The sequence below is a fragment of the Chelonoidis abingdonii genome, chromosome 2 (assembly GCF_003597395.2).
Source record: "Chelonoidis abingdonii isolate Lonesome George chromosome 2, CheloAbing_2.0, whole genome shotgun sequence".
NCBI lineage: Eukaryota > Metazoa > Chordata > Testudines > Testudinidae > Chelonoidis > Chelonoidis abingdonii.
Window position 1 is genome coordinate 182,457,171 of NC_133770.1, and position 24,606 is coordinate 182,481,776.

The 24,606-nt window shown below is 45.0% G+C and overlaps 1 protein-coding gene across 3 annotated transcripts in view; it reads left to right on the forward strand.

The window, feature by feature from the left end:
- Window positions 1-12,048, forward strand: part of GCNT2 (glucosaminyl (N-acetyl) transferase 2 (I blood group)) — a 74,918-nt gene extending 62,870 nt beyond the window's left edge. For 2 of the 3 annotated variants that reach the window (XM_075062836.1, XM_032786916.2), the window contains exons 2-3: window positions 6,110-6,202; window positions 9,906-12,048. In XM_075062836.1, the coding sequence (XP_074918937.1) occupies window positions 6,110-6,202; window positions 9,906-10,096 (284 nt within the window). In that variant the 3' untranslated portion in view covers window positions 10,097-12,048. The remainder of the gene's footprint in view (window positions 1-6,109; window positions 6,203-9,905) is intronic. The other variant, XM_032786917.2, reaches the window with a different exon arrangement.
- Window positions 12,049-24,606: the final 12,558 nt, after the last annotated feature.

Genomic DNA, 24,606 nt, shown 5'->3' on the forward strand with positions numbered 1-24,606 from the left:
AAGTGTGAGTGTAGTCAGAACCGCAGCGCTGGGAGAGAGCTCTCCCAGTGCTGCTTGTAAACCACATCCCTTACGGGTGTAGAGTGCAGCGCTGGGAGCCGCGCTCCCAGTGCTGCCACCCTGATTACATTGACACTTTACAGCGCTGCATCTTGCAGCGCTCAGGGGCGTGTTTTTTCACACCCCTGAGCGCGAAAGTTGCAGCGCTGTAAAGTGCCAATGTAGCCAAGCCCTCAGTCAGCATAAACTCAGAGGTACTTTCTGCCTGTTCCACAGACAGAACACTGGAGACATTTTCTCCCCCAGCAGTTAAACTGCTTTTTGGACTAGACAAACAGATTGAACTTCCCTCCCCCTTGTCACAGACCACATGGCTTTTCACAGACAAACACTGGGAGATTGGGATGGCTTTTTTAACAGGCAAATTGCCACTCCCAAGAGACAAACCATGGGAGACGGTTTCTCCCTCATATCCGGTGAGTCGAACCTGCTTAATGGTGGATCTCCTTTCGGAGATCCTATCCACTAGCAATTGGGCTAGCATCCCTGGGTTCCCCACTGTAGCCCTCACAGTGGGTCTCCTCCATATGTCACACTGAGGTCTTGCAATCAGCTGGGGAGGCCCATGGGGAACCGGGCACCCTTACTGATCGTCCATCTCCCAGAGCCTCCACTCAGAAGAGGGTCCAGGGATCTGGCTTTGACAGGGAGTGGGCATGGGGGATGCTCTCTGTACCGGGGCAGTAGGTTGTGGGGGAGCTCCCTGCATTAATTCCGTTTTCCACATAACCTGAGACAAAGCATTAATCAGGATGCTGAGGGGCTGGCAATCATATTTTCCCACATCCTCCTCTAAATTCACCAGCTCCTTCCAAATCATGTTCCTAAGGCTCTCCTTGGGTCGGCGCTGCCCAGGGTTGTGAGAGGTAGGGGAATTAAGATTGGGAGGGTGCCTGGCCGAGTGAGGACCATTATTTGTAAATGTGATAGCCTACATGAGCTCTGAGGTAGTCTTTTTGCTGACTTGTCTTTTCAAGACACCAGTTTCTCGCAGCAAATCTCCTGCCTGTTTGATTTTTGTCACTAGTTCTCTCCAGGTTAGGTGTTCTAAATCCACAGTCCCCATGGTCAATTTTGTCTGAGGCCTTGACTACACTGGCGCTTTACAGCGCTGCAACTTTCTCGCTCAGGGGAGTGCAGCAAGTTATAGCACTGTAAAGTGCCAGTGTAAACAGTGCCCTAGCGCTGGGACGTGGCTCCCAGCGTTATAAGCTAATCCCCTCGGGGAAGTGGAGTACCTGCAGTGCTGGGAGAGCTCTCTCCCAGTGCTGGCGCCGCAACCACGCTCGCACTTCCCGTGGCAGTGCTGCACAGCTCCAAGTGTAGGCATACCCTGAGAATTTAGTCCTGCATAAGTGCTCTGTACTAATTCGTGTCCCTGATACTGAAAAATGATAATCCCATTCTCTTCTGTCTGGGGTAATGAATCAGATAGAGCTGCCAGCATTTTCTTTCGAATTAGGTAAGCTCCTGGGGCCTCTCCTGGTTTCTGCTCTTCCATTATATACAGTTTCTTAAGGGAAGACGCAGGCAGTAATATTTTAAGAGCACTTATCATCCATTCCTGGGGTCCAGCGGCAGTCTGCTCCCAAGGACCTATGTCTAGAGCATCAGCATCACAAGGAGAGGTGCATAACTGAGTCAATTGGGTTGAGTCCATGCCATCAGCAGAGGGGTACATTTACCAAACACGGGCCAGCCATGCAACGGCTGTGTCACGGTTCAGTGGCCTCAGTCTTTCAGCAATAGCCTTGGCTTGACTAGGAGACCACCTTACTATGTCCGTGACCAGCTCTGTTGTGGAAAGATAGCTCTTGCAACTATGTGTTTAACCTCCTTTGTGGAAACAGGGGCAACATTATGCCTGTATGGCCAATCGGGGTTAAATGGGTTCTGCGGGTATCTTTATTTTCCCAGGCGGCTCCAAATCACAATCTTCTCTCAACCTTACAGCTGCTACCACCCCTTTATGGGCACTAAATTGGGCACGCAATTTACTAATCTTTGCCTCACACTCCTGATGGTCTGCTGCTGCCTTTGCTGCAAAGAAAGTGAGTTGCTGCTCTTGCTTCTTCTAACAGAACTTTTGTGTGTGTTAGAGATATACAAGGGGAGAGAGACAAGGCAAGCAGGAATGCAGAACAGTATAGAAAAGAGCTAAGTACAGTCACCATTCTGAGCTTTTCTGCTATCAGTTCACATCCGTCTGTCTCACATTTGTTCAAACACTGTTGTAACTGCTTTTCCCTCAAGCTCTAGTTCCTGCCCTCTCTTTACTATTTCAGCCATGTCCAGACATGCATAAAATAATGCTCATGCAGCAGCTGCATCCTTTGCACTACCACATGGCTTAAAGGTTGTGCAATACTGTTCAAAGCTCAGACTAGCTTCAGTCAGGGGATTCTCACCCTTAAAACATCCCCTTTCCCAGGGGCATTCCCCTTTTTTATTACCCATCTCTCTAACCTGTTGGTTTTCTCCTGTCTCAAGCGAGCAGCAAAAAGGTCTTTTTCAGCCGTCTCTATTTCCTTATTTCACTAATGATCCCCACCAACAGCTCTTTCTAACACCTTTACTTTGAAGTCACTACTCTTAACTCAATTTCACAGTTCTACAGGTATTCTAAGCACAATTCTTAACAAAAGGTTACCAAATAGTCTATGAGAGAGAGACCTTGCTAAAGAAGCTTGGTCTGAAAAAAGAACAGGAAAAAAGCTTACTCAGGTCTGTGCCTCAGTTTCCCCACTCCACAGCAACCACTCAACAATTACCATGTTATTAGGGTCACATGATGCCCACGTATCTCCACCAATTTGTTACCAGATTTGCCCATTACTTTGGGTTATGCTCATTTATTCAGGTTACTCTTCTGGGAAAGGGGATTCTGTAATTCTATCAATGTATTGCTTGTATCACTTGTGTTTTTATATGGTGATCTACTTCTACAAGTCCCCTCCCAAATAGCTATCCTGCAGGACCTAGGTTCCCTAGGGCTGGGTTTCTCCAGCCCCAAAACCGGATAAGCACCCACACATGAATTAACAGAGCAAGTCTGAGCGGACTGGGTCAATCAGCACTGTCAAACTGACTCTCCTTATATGCCCCTGTGCTCCATGGAGGGGGTCAAGCAGCAACTTCAAGCTGTTACCCTTATGTGTCCCAGATTCAGCTTGTCCCTATCCCCACTCTCGCAACACAATTGTACTGGCAGTAACCTACTTGATGAGCAAACCCCACAATATTCTGGGCGCTGCAGGGATCTTTAGCTTAGGTAAATGAAGCATTGCTGCAGAGTAAATGGGGGAAACTAAAAAGACAAAAGAGTAAAGTTCAGCAAGAGAGAAGCAACCAACTTAACCATAAAAGTTATTTATTGAATAATAGTGATAACTACACAAGGAGGGCTCAACCAACATAACATACACTATTAAAGGTTAATACCTAAGGTAGAAGGAAAACAGAGAGAGAGAAAGAGGGGGGGAAATCTCACCCACTCCATGAGGCTTGAACTGGTCAGGGTTCCCAGGTGATGCTGGTAACTCAGGGTCCTGAGGGCTGGAGACAGGCAGAGCCCCCAGTCAGGAGAAGATGGAGTTCCAGTGGAACTGATGCCTAGTTTGGATCTAAGCATCAGAACCCTGACTAAAGGATGAGTAGGGATTTTTGTAGAGAAAATACAGTTGTTCAAGGGAGAGCAATAGATTTGTTTATAGGTAAGCTGATGACTCAAGGGTTTTCTTCAGACTAGACAATAGGAGCTGATCACTCTTGGCTTTGGGTGGTGTTTTCCTCCAGGGAGCTCACAATGCAACTAGGGTGCTTCATGATTTGGATATCAATTAAGGAGTCATTACTAGAATTGGTCTGATAATTGCTGAGCTGGGTGTGTGCAGACATACGTTCGTTAGCATCTGGAGCAGAGATTCCCATGATGCAGTGCTTCCCTGCTTTTTCTGGTCCCAGAATTCAGTGTGGTTCTCTGTTCTCCATTCTGTATGTAAATTAAGATGTCTTTCTGTTCCATCTTTCATACAGATGAGGCTAGGGGATTTGTCTCTGCTCTCCATTCTGTATGCTAATAGAGATGTCTTAATCTTGTCACCCTTGTCAGGAGGAGTCTAGGTGTGTCTCCCAATGCCCTTCAATGCTCTCTGCAAGTTTTTTTTCGCTCTGACGGGTTTTGATTTAAGCAGAGGCTGGGGGGGAGGGCTTTCTTTCATGAGTCAGGCTGGATACTGCACCCTGTTCCCCAAGAACACAGAGGTGTCTGGTATCACCTGGCCCACACACCACTGCCCCAGCGGGGTCCTGGGCTGCATGCTGCCACTGGCCTTCCCCCTGCCCCCCCAAGAGCACCCTTAGCCCCCCAGCCCAAATTTTGGTTAGGAATATGTAATAAAAGTCATGGACAGGTAATGGGTCATGAATTTTTGTTTATTGCCTGTGACCTGTCCATGACTTTTATTAAAAATACCCATGACTAAAACAGCCTTAATAACAGGTCTTCATTGTTGATAGTCAATCAAGAAGGATTAAGGCTCTTACACAGATGTGTAGCATGAACATATCACTTATTCTCTCTGGGCCAAATTCAGGTGTCATATAAGCAAATACTCTTCAATTGCCTTAATGGCAGTTCACCCATTTGTAGGTTTCAGAGTAGCAGCCGTGTTAGTCTGTATCTGCAAAAAGAACAGGAGTACTTGTGGCACCTTAAAGACTAACAAATTTATTTCAGCATGAGCTTTCGTGAGCTACAGCTACAGCTCACTTCTTCGGATGCAATGAAGAAGAAGTGAGCACATCCGAAGAAGTGAGCTGTAGCTCACAAAAGCTCATGCTGAAATATATTTGTTAGTCTCTAAGGTGCCACAAGTACTCCTGTTCTTTTCACCCATTTGTACTCAGTCTGAGTTGATTCACTGTACCCCCCAGTATGCCATCTGGAAAATGAGGATAAAGTGGGATAGCTCAGTGGTTTGATTATTAGCCTGCTAAACCCAGGGTTGTGAGCTCAATCCTTGAGGGGGGCCATTTAGGGATCAGGGCAAAAAGCCTGTAAGGGAAAGAACTTGGTCCTGCTGTGAAGGCAGGGAACTGGACAATATGAATTTTCAAGGTTTCTTCTAGTTCTATGAGATAGTATAATATGGACATATACCTCTCCAAACAACATTTTTTAAGATACAAGCACTAAGTATTGTGTGTTATTATGTGTTATGGGTAGTACCACTTGCACCCTCTTGGGGAGAAGACAGACACTGTTCTTGTCTTGGGGGAACTGTCTCCCTGTATTACAGCATTACTGTAGAATTGTCCTAGAGTTTGGAGCACAGCTTACTGCTTTGGGGTCTCTCCCATTTACAGGGGCAGGAGGTGAAAGAAGGACAAAAATAAGTCAAGATGTTCCTGCAATGCCCAAGGGGCAGAGTCCACAGCTTTTGGAAAGCAAAGGGTTATATTTAAAAAAAAAACAAAAATAAAAAAAACAAAACAAACCCAAACCCTCTCCTTTCTTGGAGGACCTGGGTGGTCAGAGCTCTCAAGCAGTTTCCCCAGTTAGCATCCCCTTCTTGTTAGGCACTCCGAGTTCCAGATCTACTCCTTCAGAGTGCCATCTCAAACTGAGCTGGAAGCCTCGCTTTGCTTGCCAAACCTCATGGGTGTACTGGGTTGGTGCGGATTGTGCCCAGGCAAGTGATTTAACCTCTTCATGACTCCTGTAGTGAGCTGCCCTATACCACCTTGCAAGGATTCCATTTCTCTTGGTGGGTGGAGGGTTGCACACAAATACATGTCTTGTTGAAAGGTCTTATAACCAAGAGATCTTTGTTTTTAAAAAGAGTTTTGTTTCAGGAGTACAAAGTGAAATCGCTGAAGCCTTCGTGGATTTCAACCTAATTCTGTTGTCAGCACTGAGAAGATATACAAGTCCGTAAGAGCTCCCTGAGGAGAGTGATGCTGTGCAGTGACTTAAAAAACAAACCAACCTGACCCCCCCCCCCACCTAAAAAAGACTAATTTCTCCCTCCATCTTATCAAATTGTAGATGTCCCTGGTTCCATGCCAAATGCATCCTGGGAAGGTAACCTGAGAGCTATCAAGTGGAACGATAGGGAAAGCTTTCATGGAGGTTGTCATGGTAATGAGTATATTCTTTACTTTTTCCTCTTCTTGCACTGAAATCTGAGAATTCGAACTGGGTGGGAAATGATTTTTCTGTCTCGCAAACATTTAAGATTTCAGAAGCTTTGCTGTTCCCCCATCAGCATGAAGCTGACACTTTTTGAAGTTAAGCAAAAGAAGGCAGCAAAAGAGACCAGCACCCCAGAATAACCCAGTGGTTATAGCACTCATCTGGGATGTGGGAAACCTCAGTTCAGATGCTGCTCTGCCATTCTCCCACACCCCAGGTGAGTGCGCTCATCAGCAGGATATTGGCTATTCTGCAATGGGTCTCACCATTTTTCCTGTTGGAGCTTATAAATAAAGATTCAATGGAGCAGGGACTTGATGCTGGGTCTCCCATAGCCTAGGGGAGTTCTATAACCACTGAGCTATTCTGCAGTGGGTGGGGAGGGGGGTATCGTGATTTTTTTCCTTCTTCCTCTCTTACCAGAAATTCCTGCACCCAATAAACATTTCCCAATAAAAGTTCCCATGGAAAGTCTGAGATTTGACAGATCAACAGTTTCTGACAAAATAAGAGTCATCAGAAAATTCCCAGCCAGCTCTGTTGGTAACTGAGCAGCTATACAATTCTTCTCAGGAATTTTTTAGCCCTTTCTTTAAATCTGTGCTATAATCTTTTTTCCTCCAGGTAAAATAATCCCCAATTTCTAATTTGTAGCCAATCCCTACATAGTGTCACAGGTTCAAGGAGCCTCCCTTTTTAGCTGTTGTGCAGGTGTGGCCAGCACTGCAGTCTGTGCTGGAGTCTGAGCTCTTGGTTAACAGTAGTAACCACTTCAAAATGGGTGAGGAGGAAACAGGGCCATGTCCTCCTCCTCCAGCAGAGACCCTTATGGGGTGTAGCAGGAACTGCATTTCCTCATACATCTGCTAACTCCAGGAGGGACTATACCTCTTTGTGTGGTTATGAGGGTGGCTCCAAACCAACTCAGCATGGACCAGTGCCTAAGCACAATCAAGCACTAAAAGGGATGGATGGTTAAACCACTGGACTAGGATTCATAAGACCTGGGACCCAACCACGGACTTGCCCAAATTCACACAGGAAATCTGTGGCAAAGTCACTTAGCCTGAAGCGTGGAGATTTTCTCCTTTGTAAAATGGGGATCATCATCATTAAATCGTATATCCTCGATCATAAGCCAGTTCATTTATAAGCCGACCCTTCCGCCAAGATGGAGAAGTAAAAATGGAAATTTTTTTATAATCCATTCATAAACAGACCCGATAATTCAAGGGTCAGCAAACCTTGGCTCCCGGGCCATCAAGATAAGCTGGTGGTGGGCAGAGATGGGTTGTTTACATTAAGCATCCGCAGGCACGGCGGTAAACCTACATAAACAAAGTGTCTTGGCGCGCCAGCTGCTTACCCTGATGGGCCAGCACAGCAACTGGTGGGGAAATGTTTTTTTTTGGGGGGGGGGGGGGAGAAGCTGGGAGTCAGGGGAGTAACCCCTGTGACCACCCTCCACATGACTCAACTCCTAGCCCAGGACCCCCACTCTCTCCCCATCCCATCCCTTCCCACCATATCTGGGGAGGGCCAGGGGAGGATGTCTCTGACCTGGCTGGAGCTGCTCTGGTAGGGTGGACAGCGCGGCCGCAGGCTGCTCCAGTGAGCTAGTCCTGGCCATACGGCCGCAGCATGCTCTTGGGGGCGGGGCTGAGTGGCAGGGCAGTCTGCCAGCCCTGGAGCTGCAGCTGCTTTGGAGGCTGGGGGGAGAGCAGCATGGCCAGAAACAGAGAGACTCTGGTCCCACCTCTTCCCTTCTGGCTGAGCTGCCTCTCCTTGCTCCCTCTTTGGGGGGAGGGGCTGTGTCCCACCTCTCCCTCTCTATACCCGTTCATAAGCCAACCCCCTTCCCTGGTGCTTCCCTTTTTACAATAAATAAATAAATAAATAAGCTTATGAATGAGTATATATGGTAATTCATAGGCATGAGACTCACTAAACTCAAGTATTTGTAAGCAATCTTAAGTTGGAAGGTGCTATAGAAGTGCAAAATGCTCGTTATTACTATAGAATCCCGACATACATATACATTTGCCAAAATCCTGCATTTGTACTTCAGACTAGGTGAGCCAGGGATTATGATTTATGGTAGAGCAAAGAGACTGCAGAGTCCTAGATTCTATCCCTGGCTGAGTCACAGGGAGTATCTACTATGGAAGATTTAATTTCTAGCTTGAATAGATGTACCCGCAGTAAGACTAATCAAGTTAGTATGATGAAAATAGAAGTGAAGGTATGGCAGTATGAGCAGCAGGACAGGCTAGCTGCCTCAAATACAACCCCATTGGGACCATTCTGTACACATTTGGGCAGCTAGCCCCTCACACTGCTTGCATTGCTACAGCTACACTTCTGTTTTTAGTACCGTAGCTTGATCAAATTTTACATTCCAGCAACTGCTTAGATGTGTCCACAGACGTACTACATATCTGAGTGATTCACTTGACTTCCATATGAATCAGTGCCACCCAGGTGTAAAAACAAAAACAAAAAGAAAAAAAGAAGGTAAAATGAAATCCTTCTAACAACAAATGCTACTTCTGAGCCAAGCTTCCAGGCTCTTATGTAGATGAACTAATGACAGATCAGATAGGGTTACCAGATGTCCCGATTTTATAGGGACAGTCCTGATTTTTGGATCTTTGTCTTATATAGGCTCCTATTACCCCTCACCCATGTCCCAATTTTTCAAATTTGCTGTCTGGTCACCCTAATATCAGAGCATCTACCATTTACCAAATTAAGGCAGTGGGCCTAATTAGCTACTGGATCACTATAGTTTTGTGCCAGTGTAGTGCCACTTACATCAATGGAATTACATCAGTTTAAAATTGGAGTAACTCAGTGGAAAACCTGAGTCCTAGAATCATAGAAATTAGAGATGGAAAAAACCTTATGAATCATTTGGCCTGTCTGAGTGAAATTGCTCTTTCCCATATAGCTGTAGTGGTTTGTTTGGGCTAGTTTTAAATGTCTTAAGTGGACGATGTTTTCATTCTTATAGACAGGGGTGAAAATAACATTAAGCACTTACTGGGGGCCTCAGGTGGAAGGGGTGAGGCTGGCAGTCAGTGTCCCCCAACCTGCCCATCCGCACTGCCTGGCCCATGATGCCCAGGGCTCCAGCTGTGATTTAAAGGATCTAGGGCTCCTTTTGCTGCCCCTTTTGTCATCCTCATCAGCAGCCTGGGGGAGGTTGGGGAGCAAAAGGGGCAACAATGTTGGCAGTGCTTTAAGCAGGGTCCTTTGCCGCAGCAGCACTTTAAGGACCCTGCTTAAAGCGCTTGCCACGGCAGCACTTTAACATCAGCTGAGTACGGGCTGGTACCAGTGGCCACTTTTTACCAGTGTGCTGTAGCAGCCTGTACTGGCTTACTTTCACCCCTGCTTATAGATCTCATTGTTTGGAAGTTTTGCTTGATGGTCACCTTATATTAGCTATTTTTTAACATCATGCCACCACTCAGTTATTATTCCCCATTGTATTTCCCTACTCACTTCTGACCAAATTCAGATCTGGTGTAAATGGGCTTCACTAGACTGACATTAACAGATTTATCATAAGGATCAATTTGACTCATCTCTTTTCCACAGAACACTATGTATTTGATGTTGCTCTTGTCATCTCTTTCCTTTGCAGGCCATTACGTCAGAGGCATTTGTATATATGGAACAGGTGACCTAAAGTGGCTATTTAAGTCTACAAGCATGTTTGCTAACAAGTTTGAACTCAAAACATACCCACCCACTGTAGAATGCCTGGAACTGAGGCTTCGAGAGAGAGCACTGAACCAGAGCGAAACGCAGGTGAAACCAAGTTGGTACTTTTAACAACTCAGAATGGAAATAAAACTCCAGCTGCAATAGCTCAGGAAGAATAGCCTTCCCAGGAAGACTTTTCTTCTGGAACTTCAGTACGGGTAGTTTGTAATGTCTTGAGTGGAAGGTTTGAGTGCAGATCATACAACACTGGAGAGACCAAAGAGAAGGCTGAGGAAATGGTTCTGTTGGCTTTGCTGTATTTGCACTTTTGGCATGTGTGGCTAGACAGCAGCTTGCTGACTTGTGCCTGGCAATAATGTTATCGCTATCATGTTCTGTATATTTATATGTAAAAATCACGCATCCCTAAATTTTCGTACGGCAACATAAAATCCAGAGCATACTAATGAGGAAGAGTTATCCTTCTTTGAAGGAAACAACCACCATCAACAAGATCTTAAAGTAAAATCCAGGTGCACAGTTTGATGACTTCCATACATACAGAAACAAGAAGCACTGAAAAAAGATACCCTATACACATTTGGCAGAGAGAATAGCATTTGGTATTTTTGACTCTCTAAATGGGCAGCATGGGGCACATGGGAAGCAGGAGGTATGCTTCTAGATCTGCTGGATCCCTTCCAAAGCATTCTGGGGGTGGGGGAAGACACCTGGGAGTTGGACATTTTCATACCGATAACTCTGAGCTTTTAAGAATAACTCGATCACTCCATCGTATCCTGTGAAACATACTAATAGACTGAGTTTTATTTTCCTAGACTGTATATACTTAGCACGGAAAATCCTGTTAGCTGTTGGTTATACTGTATTAAAGATTTTTCCCCGACATGCCAGCCACTAGATATGTAAGCAGGTCTGTTGTTCCAGCTACACATGTAAAGCTCCCCGAAGACAACTGAAAGTCTCAATAGACCAGCCAGGACATTGCCTGGTACACAGCAAACAGACAAAAAAAGAAAAGATCAACCAACCCACACACGCACACACACAAAAAAGCTACAACAACCCCATGGCTAGAACTTTCAAAAATATTTGAAGTCTCCCAAACATGATGGATAGTACGTATAGTTTTCACGCTAATGTTCCCCACTCTGAGGAACACCCTATTTTTCTGGAAAAGTCAAAGGAAAACAAAGCAAAAACACAAAATAAAGCTACAGTTGTGGGCACCCTCTTCCTTTAGTTGTGGAAGATGGTATGTATGCCAAATTCTGGGCACATAATACTAAGGAGTTTCAGACTGTGCCATCAAAAAGGCATTCAAATAGACTATTTTCAGGGCAGAAACTTGGACTGAATTCCTGTTCAGCTTTGCTAATGAAAGAGTTTCCTGACAGCAAAGCTGGCACAGCAAGCAGCCTGTGGATGCTACAGAAAGAGTAAGAAGAGACACAGATGGGACAGCAGCATGATTTTTCAAAGGTGACCTGTAATTTGGAAGGTGAGAGGAGGCCTTCGCTTTTGGCTGCCCAATTTGAGACTCTTTAAAGGAGCCTGAGTTTTTAGAAGACAGGCTCAGTTCTTTCCAGCAGTGATATCTCAAGTTGGGCACCCAGAATTGGACACACACAAAGCTGAAAGTCACTTTTGAAAATGTATGCCAAGATTTAAAGGGAAGGGTTCCTAACAACCTGATCAGAATAATGGAAGTACCACAACGTGTAAAGAGGGCCGGAGGTAGAAGTGGACTGTCCCAGACTGAAAACCAGAGGCAAATAAGGGATAATAAAACCAACAAGAGCAGAAGCAGCAAGTCCAGCAATTTAAGAGACGAATGACAGGACATTTTGTACTGAATTCTCTTAAAATGAGCAGGACCAAGTGGATCCAGTCTTGAAAGATCTCACATTTTCCCATTTGAGTAACATGATAGCAGAATTCTGAACACTTAGCAACTCACAAAGCAAAGCTGTCTGTTGATAGTTTATACTGCTGGCCTATGTACTGATACAATCCAACTCCTGTTAATGTCTCTTTCTTGAATGATAGTCAATAATATATTTTCATGGAAATAAAATTATTTTGGTTTCACATTGTAACTGTGTGTAGATTTGTTTTGGGCCTGTGGCACCAGGTGGTAGCCATTGTATTATCTTAAGGAAGATAATTAAATTAAATACAAGTTGCAGCTAAATGAGAGACTACAACAAAAACAGAATTGAAGGGGTAGGGAAGTAACACTGCATATAAATGTGAGATTTAGATTTGCATCGAGCACCTCTGGAAGTTATTTATCATCACTTTTATTCTCTTGATATCCTATATCACAGCTAGTTATAGAAGGTTAGTCAGCAGCCCGCTTACATCAGTCTGCAAATATATTTGAGAATGGGGTTAAAACCATGGATTTAACTCCCCCTTGTCTTTCTCCTGTAGACATTTACACCTGTGCATAGTGGGCTAAATACACAACTATTTTGATTTGGTAACATTTTGCACATACTCTACACATGTGCAAGTCACTATGCAAGATGCTAAGCAAGGAAGAATCAGGCCTGGTATCTCTGGGCCTCTCAATGCTTTAAGGGGAAAAACTACTTTCCTGGTGTTGTCTGTAGGGTAATTCCATCCTCCATCATCTTCAGTTACGGTTTTTAGAAGCGTCCTCAGGAGTCTAAATCTCTTTAGCTGCGGCTTTGCACCTATGCAACATCTGTAGCCACAAATGGTCTATATGAAGTTACATGGAGTCAGACAGGGAAATGAAAAAATCTTTTGTTTAAATGCATTTCAGTAGCTCCAAAAATTCCCCACCTCTAGAAGCAGAAAGAGGCTCCTTTCTGCTCCGGCTATGTTTGTGATATCAGAAGCATACATAACTGAAATAATAAAAAAAACAGACAAGCAGCCTACATTCAGTTTACAGTGTCACCTATGATTGTACAGAGCAGTTACTCAAATGACCTTCAGTGATACTCCATCACATGTTTTTCAACTTTACATTTTAATTATCTCCAGGCCAAGCAATATACACAGAGCTAGCTACACCTGGTACTTTCCATATGCTGTCCTTAGTTCGAGTCCCCTTGTACTGTTACATTATTATTAAAGGATTAGTAATCTATACTTAATATATTTAAGGCCTGAATCTCTTTGAGCAGAGTTTACTGCCTCAGAGATTTTTGTTATGGCTGTTACCACAGTGAAGTTCTATAGCTACAAACAGTAAACCTGTGAGAGGAGTGTGTGAGAAATCCTGGCCTCATTCAAGCGACTGGCAGTTTTCCATTGTCTTGTATGTGGTCAGGATGTCACCCTTTGACTTCGTAACAATTCTACCAATAGAGACCATAAAGTGGCCTGTTCAAGTTTTACTCCCAGAAATGTATTTACTTAACACCCAAAGATCATTGGCTGGCATTAAACTCATTTGCGTAATAAACAGGAGGCAGTGTGTCTGGAAATGACAACCGAACAGACCAAAAATATGGCATCAGCGGGTAAAGAGTGAATGGCTCAACCCCTGGTGTCACAGTTACAGGGTAACTATATTTTTACGTCTCCCCATCCCCATGGTCCACTCCAGGAGTGCTCAGTCAAGTCTCAGGTCTGTAGCCATATCTGTATCTGGACAGGGACTCTCATCCCACTCCCTTCTCCTGCAGTTTTAAGTCTGCCTAGCTCCCTGCCTTATACTGAGATATTCCCAGTAAGTAGTCTTCCTAAAGCACTTGTCCTTTGTTTTCACTCCAAGGGCTATGAACCATGCATTGCCAGCAATTACAACTTACCATACAGCTCTTTCTAAGCAAGCACCATTTATTCTTAAGGTAAAAACATTACAGATAAAACAAAAGTAAACAGATTTAAACACTCTCTAAATATACCAGGAGTCACCCATTAGTCTGACGGGATCCTAGTAGGCAAAAGCATTCCCAACCTTCCACAAGGGTTGGGACTCCCTTTGGACAGAAGGTCCTGTTTGCTGGATCAGAAAGAAGGCCCTGAGTAAGTTTAAACCCAACCCTTTTCTATCAAAAGCCCTTCCATTGTCTGTTGGGTCTCTCGAAAACCCAGTCTGAACCAGTCTATGCAAGCCTCCCCAGGCAGTGGTACCTCTCTGGAGATCTTTACAACCTAAGTGATTTGCCTTAATCACTCCCCACTGTTTTTGGTTCCTGAAGGAGCTATTGTAACCCTTCTCCCTGGGAGTTGCATATAATCCTTGGCCTATAGTGATGCATAAACTTAATATAATATAATCCCCAAAGATATTGCATGTGGTAACCATATGTCACATCAACCATGAGGCTAGAGTTCCAGAAAGCCCCAGGACAGTTCCCCTTTTCAAGAACTGTTTTTCACCTACAGATGAATTATGGGCACAGATATAAGCTATTGGGTGGCTAAATGCTGCATTCATCTTAGCAAGTTACATTGCAAGCCCAAGCTCCATTATTCACAATTGCAATGGGGTGGGGTGCAAAAATGCAAATCAAACTTGTGCCCAGGTTCTTGAACATATAGTCCATGTTCTTGATAGTTCAGTACCACTGAAAATGGATTGAGAGAGGGCAAGGAGAAGACAGAGTGAGTACAACAAGAGAATGTGAGGAAAGGATGGAAGCTGAGAAGGTGCAGAGGAGTTTGAGGGTTTCAGGAGAGGGGGGCAAGGGCAGGCAGAGAAACTGAGGCAGCAGAAGAACAGAAATCAAAAGAGGTGGGAGACAATGAAGGAGGAAGAGGGGAAATATAGAATTGGTAAGTGCAGGTAGCATGGTGGGAGAATGTGAAGAGGAACACGAGACTGGTGGGGTTAATTAATCATAAGGAATACTGTTTGGATTGTATTATTCTTTTTCATACTTATTTCTGAATTTACCGTAAGCAGTTGCAGACTTTCTAGCTTGCCATAGATGCCAGGGTACCTTGCCACAGAATGTAGGTCCAGTTTGCAGCAACATTCATAAGACTCTGATAGAAGCTCAAGATTCTAAGTGAATCGTCTGTGGCGGGATTCTAAGCTTCACAAAGTTTATTAAGAACATAGCTTCCTCTTTCCATTTCATGAGGCAACCAATATACAGTGCATCTTAGTCACCAGACTGGCCATATAAAGTCTTTCTCTGTTGATGTAAAGCTTTCCCCCGTAAAAATGCAGCTTAGGAGAGGAGGTAGTTTGTTTTGGAGGTGGCTTGTTTTGGAGTACATTTAAACTGTATGAAGGTAACTGTGTTGAAGTGATCACAACACACACCCTAGTCATATCTATCTTCCACACCTTGGGGACAAGAATTTCAAGTTTCCTCCTACCTAAGTGTTTATTCTCTGTATTCCAATAATGAAACACTCCCTGATCTCACCTTCCTTAGCACCAAGGGAGTTCAGTGTGCACAAGGAATGCATGACCACGCCCTCAAGAGTGTTATTCTGAACTTCTGTTAAACAGATGAATAGCCTCTTTTCTAATGAGAATATTGATAGCCCTGAATATTAGCAAAATCCTATAGCAACCTGTGATTTTTCATGTTAACCAACTGCATAGCCTTACCCACCCCATAAGCTACAACAAAAATATGGTCTATCTTATGCACATTTTTAGACAGACTCTTTTACCGGATAAGGGTGAATAAAAAGAGCACTTCTGCCATAGACAACTTACTTTGACATCTATTTACTGAGTCTACACTTCATCTGTGCGATTTTCCCCCTTTGCAAATACATCTGAGCCCTAGCATGGCTGCAATCAGAGGACATCTTTTTATTTAAGGTCTCTGCTAACCGCAGACCTTGAAACTTCCCAGAATTTAGTGTACTTGTTGGATCATTTGCCTTTTCACATAACCTGGGTAAGTGCTGCACTTAGTGGATCATAAAGTAAACTTTCCCTAGCATAAGAAAAACTATCTTCTAACATTTTCCTTCTGTGGATCACTTCTAAGAAAGAGTCTCCTTATCTCACCTTTCAACAGCCGGAAGTACCCATTGCTTGAGTCTCAACATAATTCATTCTGCCAAGCACAAGCAAGAAACATGTATACTACATGATCTAAGCTAAGTAAAGGGCACTGAGGTGTTATAGTGAAGACACTTCATAAAACTACTGTGGGTAATGCCAGGCATTCGTGTTTAAATAAAAGCTTCTTCCCCTCACAGCCCAGCTTTTCCTGGGAGTCAGCACCCATAACATCATGTTACCCACAGGGCGCATTATGAAACACATTGTAGCTGAAGGAAAAGGTGATTGTTGCAATTTAGGGGTGGGTGAAGGTGTGGATACAGAGTCAGGATAGAGCTATGAGGAACTATCAGGAGTCTGCCAGGGTTCCTTCATATGCTCCAAATGTTGGCCTAATGACCTTTCTATCCCCCCACCTCACATGTGCCTCTCAACTTCTGTGATCCAATAGATTCCCCCCCCATTACCCCCAAATCATTCCTTCTGTAATTAGGAATGGATCATCTTTGGGGCATTCTCTCACCTGACTACTGCAACAGTGAAGGGGAATTCCTGTATTCCACCTGCTAGGAGCTCCAGCAAAAAAAAAAAAAAGGAATCACATCTGAGCCTCAAACTCTCTCCCCTCTTCTCCAAGACACTTCTTGCCTCTCTTCCCAAGCAAAATCCTAGTTAGAGGGGTTTGATGCAGTCCCTGGATTTCTTCCCTCTTGGGATTTATCCATGGCTGACTCTCCAGCCACCACACCCAGTTGTCCTTTTAGTGCAGATCACTTTGCTTACACCTCAGTCTGACTTCTTAGGGTCTGGTAGTAAAAAAAAAAAAATCAAAAGACCCTAAAATCAACAAACTAACAACTCTCCTTCCAGGGGATTTTATGTCCCCAACTCTATATTTCCTTCCAACACTCCTAATAGAAAGGCTATTGACAGCTCTGGCAATTCCCCAGATTCTCTCTGCCATGAGAGAAAGGAGCTGTGCATAGACCCACACTCTCTTTCTTAGCATGCCTTGCCACAGTAGCCTGCAATTCTCAGCATTCTTCAATGCTGGGTAGTGCTAGACTAGGCAACTGTCTTAAAGGGCTAGCATATCCTGCTACATTCCTATTTCCCTCTGTCCGACTCATCTCTCTATTTATCAGTGATGCCTCCACCAATCCCCCTCCCCTACACTCTAATTATATAATCAATTAACATCCCTCTCCCAATCGCATAGGCCTGGCAGTTGGTTTAATCAGGGTTTCCACTGCAGAAAGCCCATTAACATCACACACTTATAAGCTATCACATTGGAAATAAGCCCACACTAAACTGAGTCCCTGTATGCTGTGTATTTGAATAATGCAGGCTCAGAATGTGTTATACACCCATAGTTAGGAACCAATTGAGATGGTGCCAATTCTACCACCACCTCACTCTTAGTATTTTTCATCTGTAAAGCTCTTTGATCTACAGAAGAGGCCAGTATCATTATCCCCACTTTACAGATGGGCAAACCGAAGCACGGAGAGTTGCCCTAGGTGTCTCAATAGGCCACTGGCAGAGCCTGGAGTAGAATCACTGTCTCTTGAGTCCCAGTCAGGCACACTATCTGGTAAGCCATAGAAATATGCATGAAGACTAGTGGATCTCCATATAATCCGTGTGGCTGTATATGGAAAAATTGGAATAATGTGCATTAATGTCTGCATGGGGCATTAAATAGTATGCAAAATATGTTTGTGTGCGAAGCATACAGAGGCTATATGTGCACGCTTGCTCATAACCTTATGCAAGCATGGGTGTGCCATAAACCCAGCTGTACAAATGCCATGAGCACACTGTTCATGTTTTCCTATCTGGGGCTAGTCAGTGTTCATATTCTTTCCCTTTGGTCACCATACCTTTGTAGCTAAAGTAGCTGGGCCACTACTGTAGCTCCCCTATACTGTAGATGGCTGGCTTTCAGCCTAAACCCATCAGAAAGCATGTCAGAAAGGGAAGCTGCTGTAAATGCCTCTGGTGTTTAAAATTATTCTCCTGCAATGCACTTGACTTTTAGAAACGATCAGATAATGCACAAATGGATAACTCTCAGAGGCATGCTCTTTCTTGCACATTAGAGAAAAGTACTTAAGAGCTTGAATACTATAATTGGAAAGATATGCTGACTTGTTAGGAGAAAGTTTGTTCCACTTTATCCAGGCCTTGTCTACACTTGCAAGTTGCAGCGCTGGTGAGGGGGTTACAGCACTGCAACTTAGCAGGTGTCTACACTTAAAAGCTCAGCCAGCGCTGCAACTCCCTGTTTGCAGCGCTGGCTGTATACCTGGTTGCTTCCGTGGTAGCGAGACAGCGCTGGTGATGCAGCGCTGGTCATCAGGTGTGGACATCACCAGCGTTTTTATTGGCTCTCCAGGGTATTAGGACTTATCCAGCATTCCTCTTCAGCCTCTCTGGTCATCATCTCGCACTTTACTGCCCTGGTCAGAGCTGGAGAGGAGGGGAGGTTGTAGAGGAACCGAGAGGAGGCTACTGAGGTTTTGGAGACTCAGGAGTCATGCAGGCAGAGCTATTTTCCAGCCTAGGAAGAAGGTAGCCAGTCGCACTGCTGGGATTGGTAGTGAGACACAGCAGAGGAGCCTGTTCCTGTAAGAACTTTATTATAAGGATGCAAATGTTTTGGGAGCAGGGGGCTATGGCTGCCTGCAAGCATGCTAGATGTGAATAAACAATTGATTTCCCTGTAGCTGCTCTTTGCTTTCCAACAATCACAGAAACCCCATGGCTTCCACAGTGAAGCAACCCACCCCTTCCCAAGTGAGCTGTGTGTGCAAGATGGCTCTGAGAGTAGCTGCTGTGGCAGATGTGGGTGTAGGGTTAGTGTTATTTCCTGTAGCTGCTCTTTGCTTTCCACAGTACAGACCAACATGGCTTCCACAGTGAAGCACCACCCACCCTACCCTCCAAGTGACACGTAGCAGCCCCCCTTCACTGTGAGCGCGTGTGGAAATGCATCTCTATCTGCAGCTGCGGCCTTCTGTCTATGCTCGAATGTGTAATGATGCTACAAAAAACTCTCTAAACAATGCAGGCTCTGTATTAACAGTTATCTCTTGTTTTTTTTTTAAAGTGACTTGAATACTGCTCTATAGTGCAGACTTCTGAAGACAGCAAAGCTTAAGAAAACAACGGAAGACTAAGAAGAGATGTGAAAGCAGTTAGGAATCTGTATTCCACAGAAAATAAAAGTTGCAAGCCTGGAGGGATAAGGAAACCATGAAAAAGGAACAGGCTGCCAAGATAAAGGAGAAGCTGCCAAGAGAAAGAAATTGACTACAAGAAAGTACAGATGCAGGGATGACTTAAAAAAAATGGGAAAAAGCCTCTCATTTCTTTCATGTATTATTTTACTTTCCATAACTAATAAATAATAAATTAATACATTGCATCATATATTGTTGATCATGTTTATTATGACTGCTGTTTCACATATGTGGGTCCCCTGCCCTGGGGTGTCACATGTGTTGGTTCCAGCTCTCCCTGCAGGTTTAATGCCTGGAAATGCAGGGGCAGTGGACATGGGGTGGCTGAAGGCAGGGCAGGGCTGACTGGAGTTAGGGTGCTGAGGCAGGGCAAGGGATGTGGGCTGGTTGGAGACAAGGGGTGTGGGCGGCTGGCTTCAGCAGTGGGGTGCAGCAGGGGTTGACTGGAAACAGGGCAGGGGGTGCGGCTGGGCAGAGTGTGCAGAGCTGGTGCGGGCAGCAGTGTGGGGGGCTGGCTGGCTTTGGCAGGGTGGTGTGCGGGGGTTGCTGGAGAAGACAGGGAGTTTTGCAGAGGTGGCTTGGGCACGGGTGCAAGCTGGCTGCAGCAGAGGGTGGAGCTGGTGTGGGCAGGTATGGGGTGCAGCAGAGCAACTGGAACCCCAGCCTTAATACCCCAACTCCCTTTCTACTCCGGGGACCTTTTAAATAGCCGCGGGAGCGCTGGGAATGCAGAGGGAGGCAGGGCTCCAGCGCTATTTGGAAGACCGGGGTGGCAGAGGAGCTGACCCAGACTTTAAATACCCCTCACTGCAAGGCTCAGGGGCTATTTAAAGGGCGCAGATCCAGCCGGGTCGCGGGCTTGCCGTGCTCTGGCGGAGCTCCAGCCGGGGTCGCGGGCCTGCCGTGCTCTGGCCGGAGCTCCACCGGGGTCGCGGCTTGCGTGCTCTGGCGGAGCTCCAGCCGGGGTCGCGAGCTTGCGTGCTCTGGCCGTGAGCTCAGCCGGGGTCGCGAGCTTGGCGTCTCTGGCCGGACTCCAGCGGGTCGCGGGGCTGCGTGCTCTGGCCGAGCGCGGCAAAGCCCCACCGCCGTTCTATGGTGGAGCCCGCCGGAGCGCCGCAAGCCCCGCCGCCGGCTGGAGCCTAGTGGGAGAGGGGCCATGCCGCGCCGCGCGCTTCACTCAAAGGAGCGGGACCATGGAGCAGACCACAGCTGGGACAGGGTAAGTTTTTTTTTTTAAAAAAAAAAAAAAAGGTCCTAAGGTGCGGGGCCCTCTTAGCATGGGTCGATTCCCAGGCATACGGGTCGTTGGAACAGGAAGCGGAATGACCCGCACCCTTCCGTCCCCTTCCACAACCACAAGCGACAAAATGGACGCGGTGCTCTGTGGGATAGTGCCACAATGCACACTCAAACAGCGCTGCAACTGGGTGCAAGTGGACACACTGCAGTGCTGGTCGCTGTCAGTGTGACACACTGCAGCGCTGGCCGTACAGCTGTTCGACCACAGTGTAACGGCCGTCGCTGCAAAATGTAAGTGTAGACAAAGCACATGGCAGACACTGGCGGAGGCAACAGTCTGATTATACATGATTAGTTCCCCTGCTTTAGATGACTGTGACAGATTTGGAGCTTCTCTGGGGTATATTTATGGTACTGTTAGGGGCTACTCCTTCCCTCTTACTTCCTGTTCTTCTCACATGAAGAGAGAAGCAACCCGAATCAAGCGCAAACAATTCGATGTTTATGGGTGAACTTCCAGCAAGCATGATTTCATTTCTTCCTTAGTGTCCCTTCTAGCTCTGACCACAGAGCCTTGCCTGTGTCCCTGTTCCATCCCCTGTTCCCATTTCCCTTTAGCAAGACATGATTTAATTCCCATCCATCCCTGTTCTATTGTCCTCCTCAACCCCTTACTCTGACTGACTGAGACTATAAGTAAAACCTGAGTTGGCTTAAGCTATTCTTACGCAATCATTTTACTGAAATTTAACTAACCAATCCTAACATATTGTAACAAGGTTATTTAACCAATTATATCCCACCACCTTAATTGGTTTACACCCAACAAAATTAATTATACAGCAGACAGAAACAATTACAGTACCAGACAGAGACCATGCAAACAAACATACAACACAATACAGAAGTGAGGATTTCACAACTACATCGATATAGACATAAGGGTTTTGCAGCTGTGTCTATTGATAAGTGAGTTCTTGCCAGACAGGATGCGATCAAACTAAGTTTCCTTTTACATCTTCTAGGCTCTACCCTTTCTCTGGAGGTGATAGGAATATCAGCACAGGATTGTATTCCTAATAGCCCAATAGTACCTTATTTCACTGTGACTAGTTTGGAATGTGAGGATGTGACCATACACTTCCCAGCTTATGGCTGCCTAACTACATCTTAGCTGAAGGCCTTAGCCTGTCACAGTAAGAAGGCCATTACACAGACAGTGATTTTGATTCTCTTTTTTCTACCTCTATTACTAGCTAAGTGATAAGAATACACCTAAATTCTTAAAGTATAGGCCTTTGCAGACAGGCCTGAATATCTATATCCTAACAGGTACTGTATGTTGACCTAGTTATTGGAATGCTTATAGTATGAATACAATAGGGTAGTTCAGTAGGGGGCTGTTGGGAAAGGACAAGAATGGCTCAAGATAAGCCACTCCTCTGCAAACACTTGAGAATTCTTAAGAGACAATGTCAAGAGATGTAAAGGTCCATTAACACAGGAGATCAAGAGACTTCTTCTGCCATGTTTAAAGGGGCACACACACTTGAGAGGGGAGTAGTTGTATGGGAGACTAAGAGCTTGTCTACACAAGAAAGTCCACACACAAGTAGCGTTGTTGGGTTTTTTTTGTTTTAATGATCTGGCATCTCATTCCACAATAATCCACTTCCAAAGCGGATAGCTCATTCCAAAATTGAGTTGATCAATACTGGAATAAGGTCACATCCCCATTTCAAGTGAGCTACTCTGCTTCAGGCAGTCCTCCCACTGATATTCCGCTCTACACTGCTGCACACCTGGGTTGGCCTATGCCAAACTGGCTGTGTGCCCTCTACGGCTCTATGGTAAACTTGACCAGATGTCACCTCCATATTTGAGTGATCATGGGAAGCAGCCAAGCGCACCCCTTTGTGTTTCCAGTTCATACACCCAGTCACCTATCCATTATTGCAGCCATGCCCCATGCTTTCACATGATCCTGGACAGAGGTCCTGGACTTCCTTGCCCTCTGGGGAGACGATCATATCCAAGCCCAACTGAACAGCTGTCACCAGAATGCCAGGATCAACAAGCACCTACCAGTCCTGGTAAAGGAGATTTGGGGATCTGGCCCACTGCTACAACAAAGCAAAGGTGCTTCAGGAGAATGATAAAAGTTCCAGGTACAAAATCAAGACCACTAGCAACGGTACCAGTACTTGCACCTACCAGAAGGAGCTGTACCAGATTTTTATAAGGGAGACACCACTGAACCCCAGCTTTTTCTGAACAGTACTGATGCCACTCAAGTGACCAAAGACTCCAATCAGGGCCCTAAGCAGGAAGAAATTGCCTTGGACGTCTTCAGCATGCCAACTCCTGAGATAGACCTTGTCGTAGCTTCCTACTCAGATTTGAACCTTAGCGTTCATAACCTGAGAAGCTAGCATGAACCCCTCTAAGCTTAATTAGCAGCTCAGATCTGATAGGCTGCCACCAGCCAAGAATTTCCAGTGTCTTGGCTCACTCGGGTCTCCCCAAAACCTTCCCTGGGGGACCCCAAGAACCCAAATCCCTTGGATTCTTAAAACAAGGAGAAATAAACCATTTCCCTTCCTGCTCTTTACTTCCTCCCAGATTTTCCCGCCCTGGGTATACTAGGAGATTTCCCTGCTTCAATCCCTTGAAACACAAACCGAGAGGACATTTCCCCCTCCCAGTCTTTCCTGAGAGAGACAGTAATCCTGGCAAAGAGATTCCTATCTCCTTGCCATAACTAGAAAAAGAAAAGTCAACAAGTTTTTTAAAAAAAGAAGCTTTATATAAAAAGAAAGAAAAAGACAAAAAAATTAATTCTCTGCATTAAGTTGACAATACACAGGACTATTACTTAAAAGAAAAATAGGAAATAACAGACTTATTAAAAAGAGGTCAATTTAAACATTCCAGCAAACTACACACATGTAAATACAAAACAAAACATATAAAGCCTATTTTTTGCTACCTTTGTACTCACAACTTTTAAACTGAAGATTAGAAGCTTGAATAGAAAGAACCTCTCATAGCCAAGAGACAGACAAAAGACTCAGAGTCAAACATTCCCTCCCCTGAGCTTTGAAAACTCGGTTTCCTGATTGGTCCTCTGGTCAGGTGTTTGGTTCCCTTTGTTAACCCTTTACAGGTGAAAGAAACATTAACCCTTAGCTATCTGTTTATGACAGACCCCGAAGCAGAGACAGAACTGGAGACAGCCCCTGAAACACAGGCAGAGACCCAGCTCACAGTGTTGTGCCAGGGACCTCTTCGGCAGTTAGTATTGTGTGCTATATTACAATACAACTGTATAGGGGAATTTAAACAACTTTGTTTCAGGTATTATAAGGGTACTACTATGATGGGCAGATGTGAACTAGAAGCCTCTCTAGAAAAGTGGCCTTTGTCATCCTTTGCCACCAGTGTAACCCAGTGGGCTAGCTTGCCTTTATTATATTCACTGCTTTGCATTACATTCAGCAGTAATGCAAGGGACCTACAGGCCTGCATCAGCTTCAGCAAGTTAGCATAAGGCTTGAGGTCTATGACCTTTGAACAGATAAATTTTAAACAGATAAATGGCCAGTGGAAACCCCAAGTATTGGGGAGCCAAAATTAGAGCGTTTAAGGGGAAATTCTGACCACAGGTACACGATCCAGCCACAAACGTGTCATGGCAATGAGTTGATGTATATAGCAGCTACATGCACTACCTAACCACAAAAGGGCCATGGTAATGAATTGAATTATATGTTAATAAATTGAGATCATTGATATACTAACCTATAGAAGAAAGACACTCTAATATTGGTGAGATAAGGAAATACAAAGAAGGAAAAGGGAAAAATCTCCTGCTGAATATACATCAAATATAGTGACATCAGCGTACCATATTACAAAAAATTGCATCCCAGCCTAGGACAGGAGACAGAAGGAGATGTAGTTCTTGGGAGGTACCAGAATGATGGTGCACTAGTGATGAAGGAGGAGGTAATGAGGAAGATGATGGCTTTAACATCACAGGTTGTTCTACAAGAGATGGTGTGAGTATATAGATGTGCAGATGTACATTCTGTAGTATCTCTCTCTATCTTACTAAGTTGTGGTGTGTGCGACTGTGTTAAATGTATTTGTAAACATAGAGAAGTTCCTAT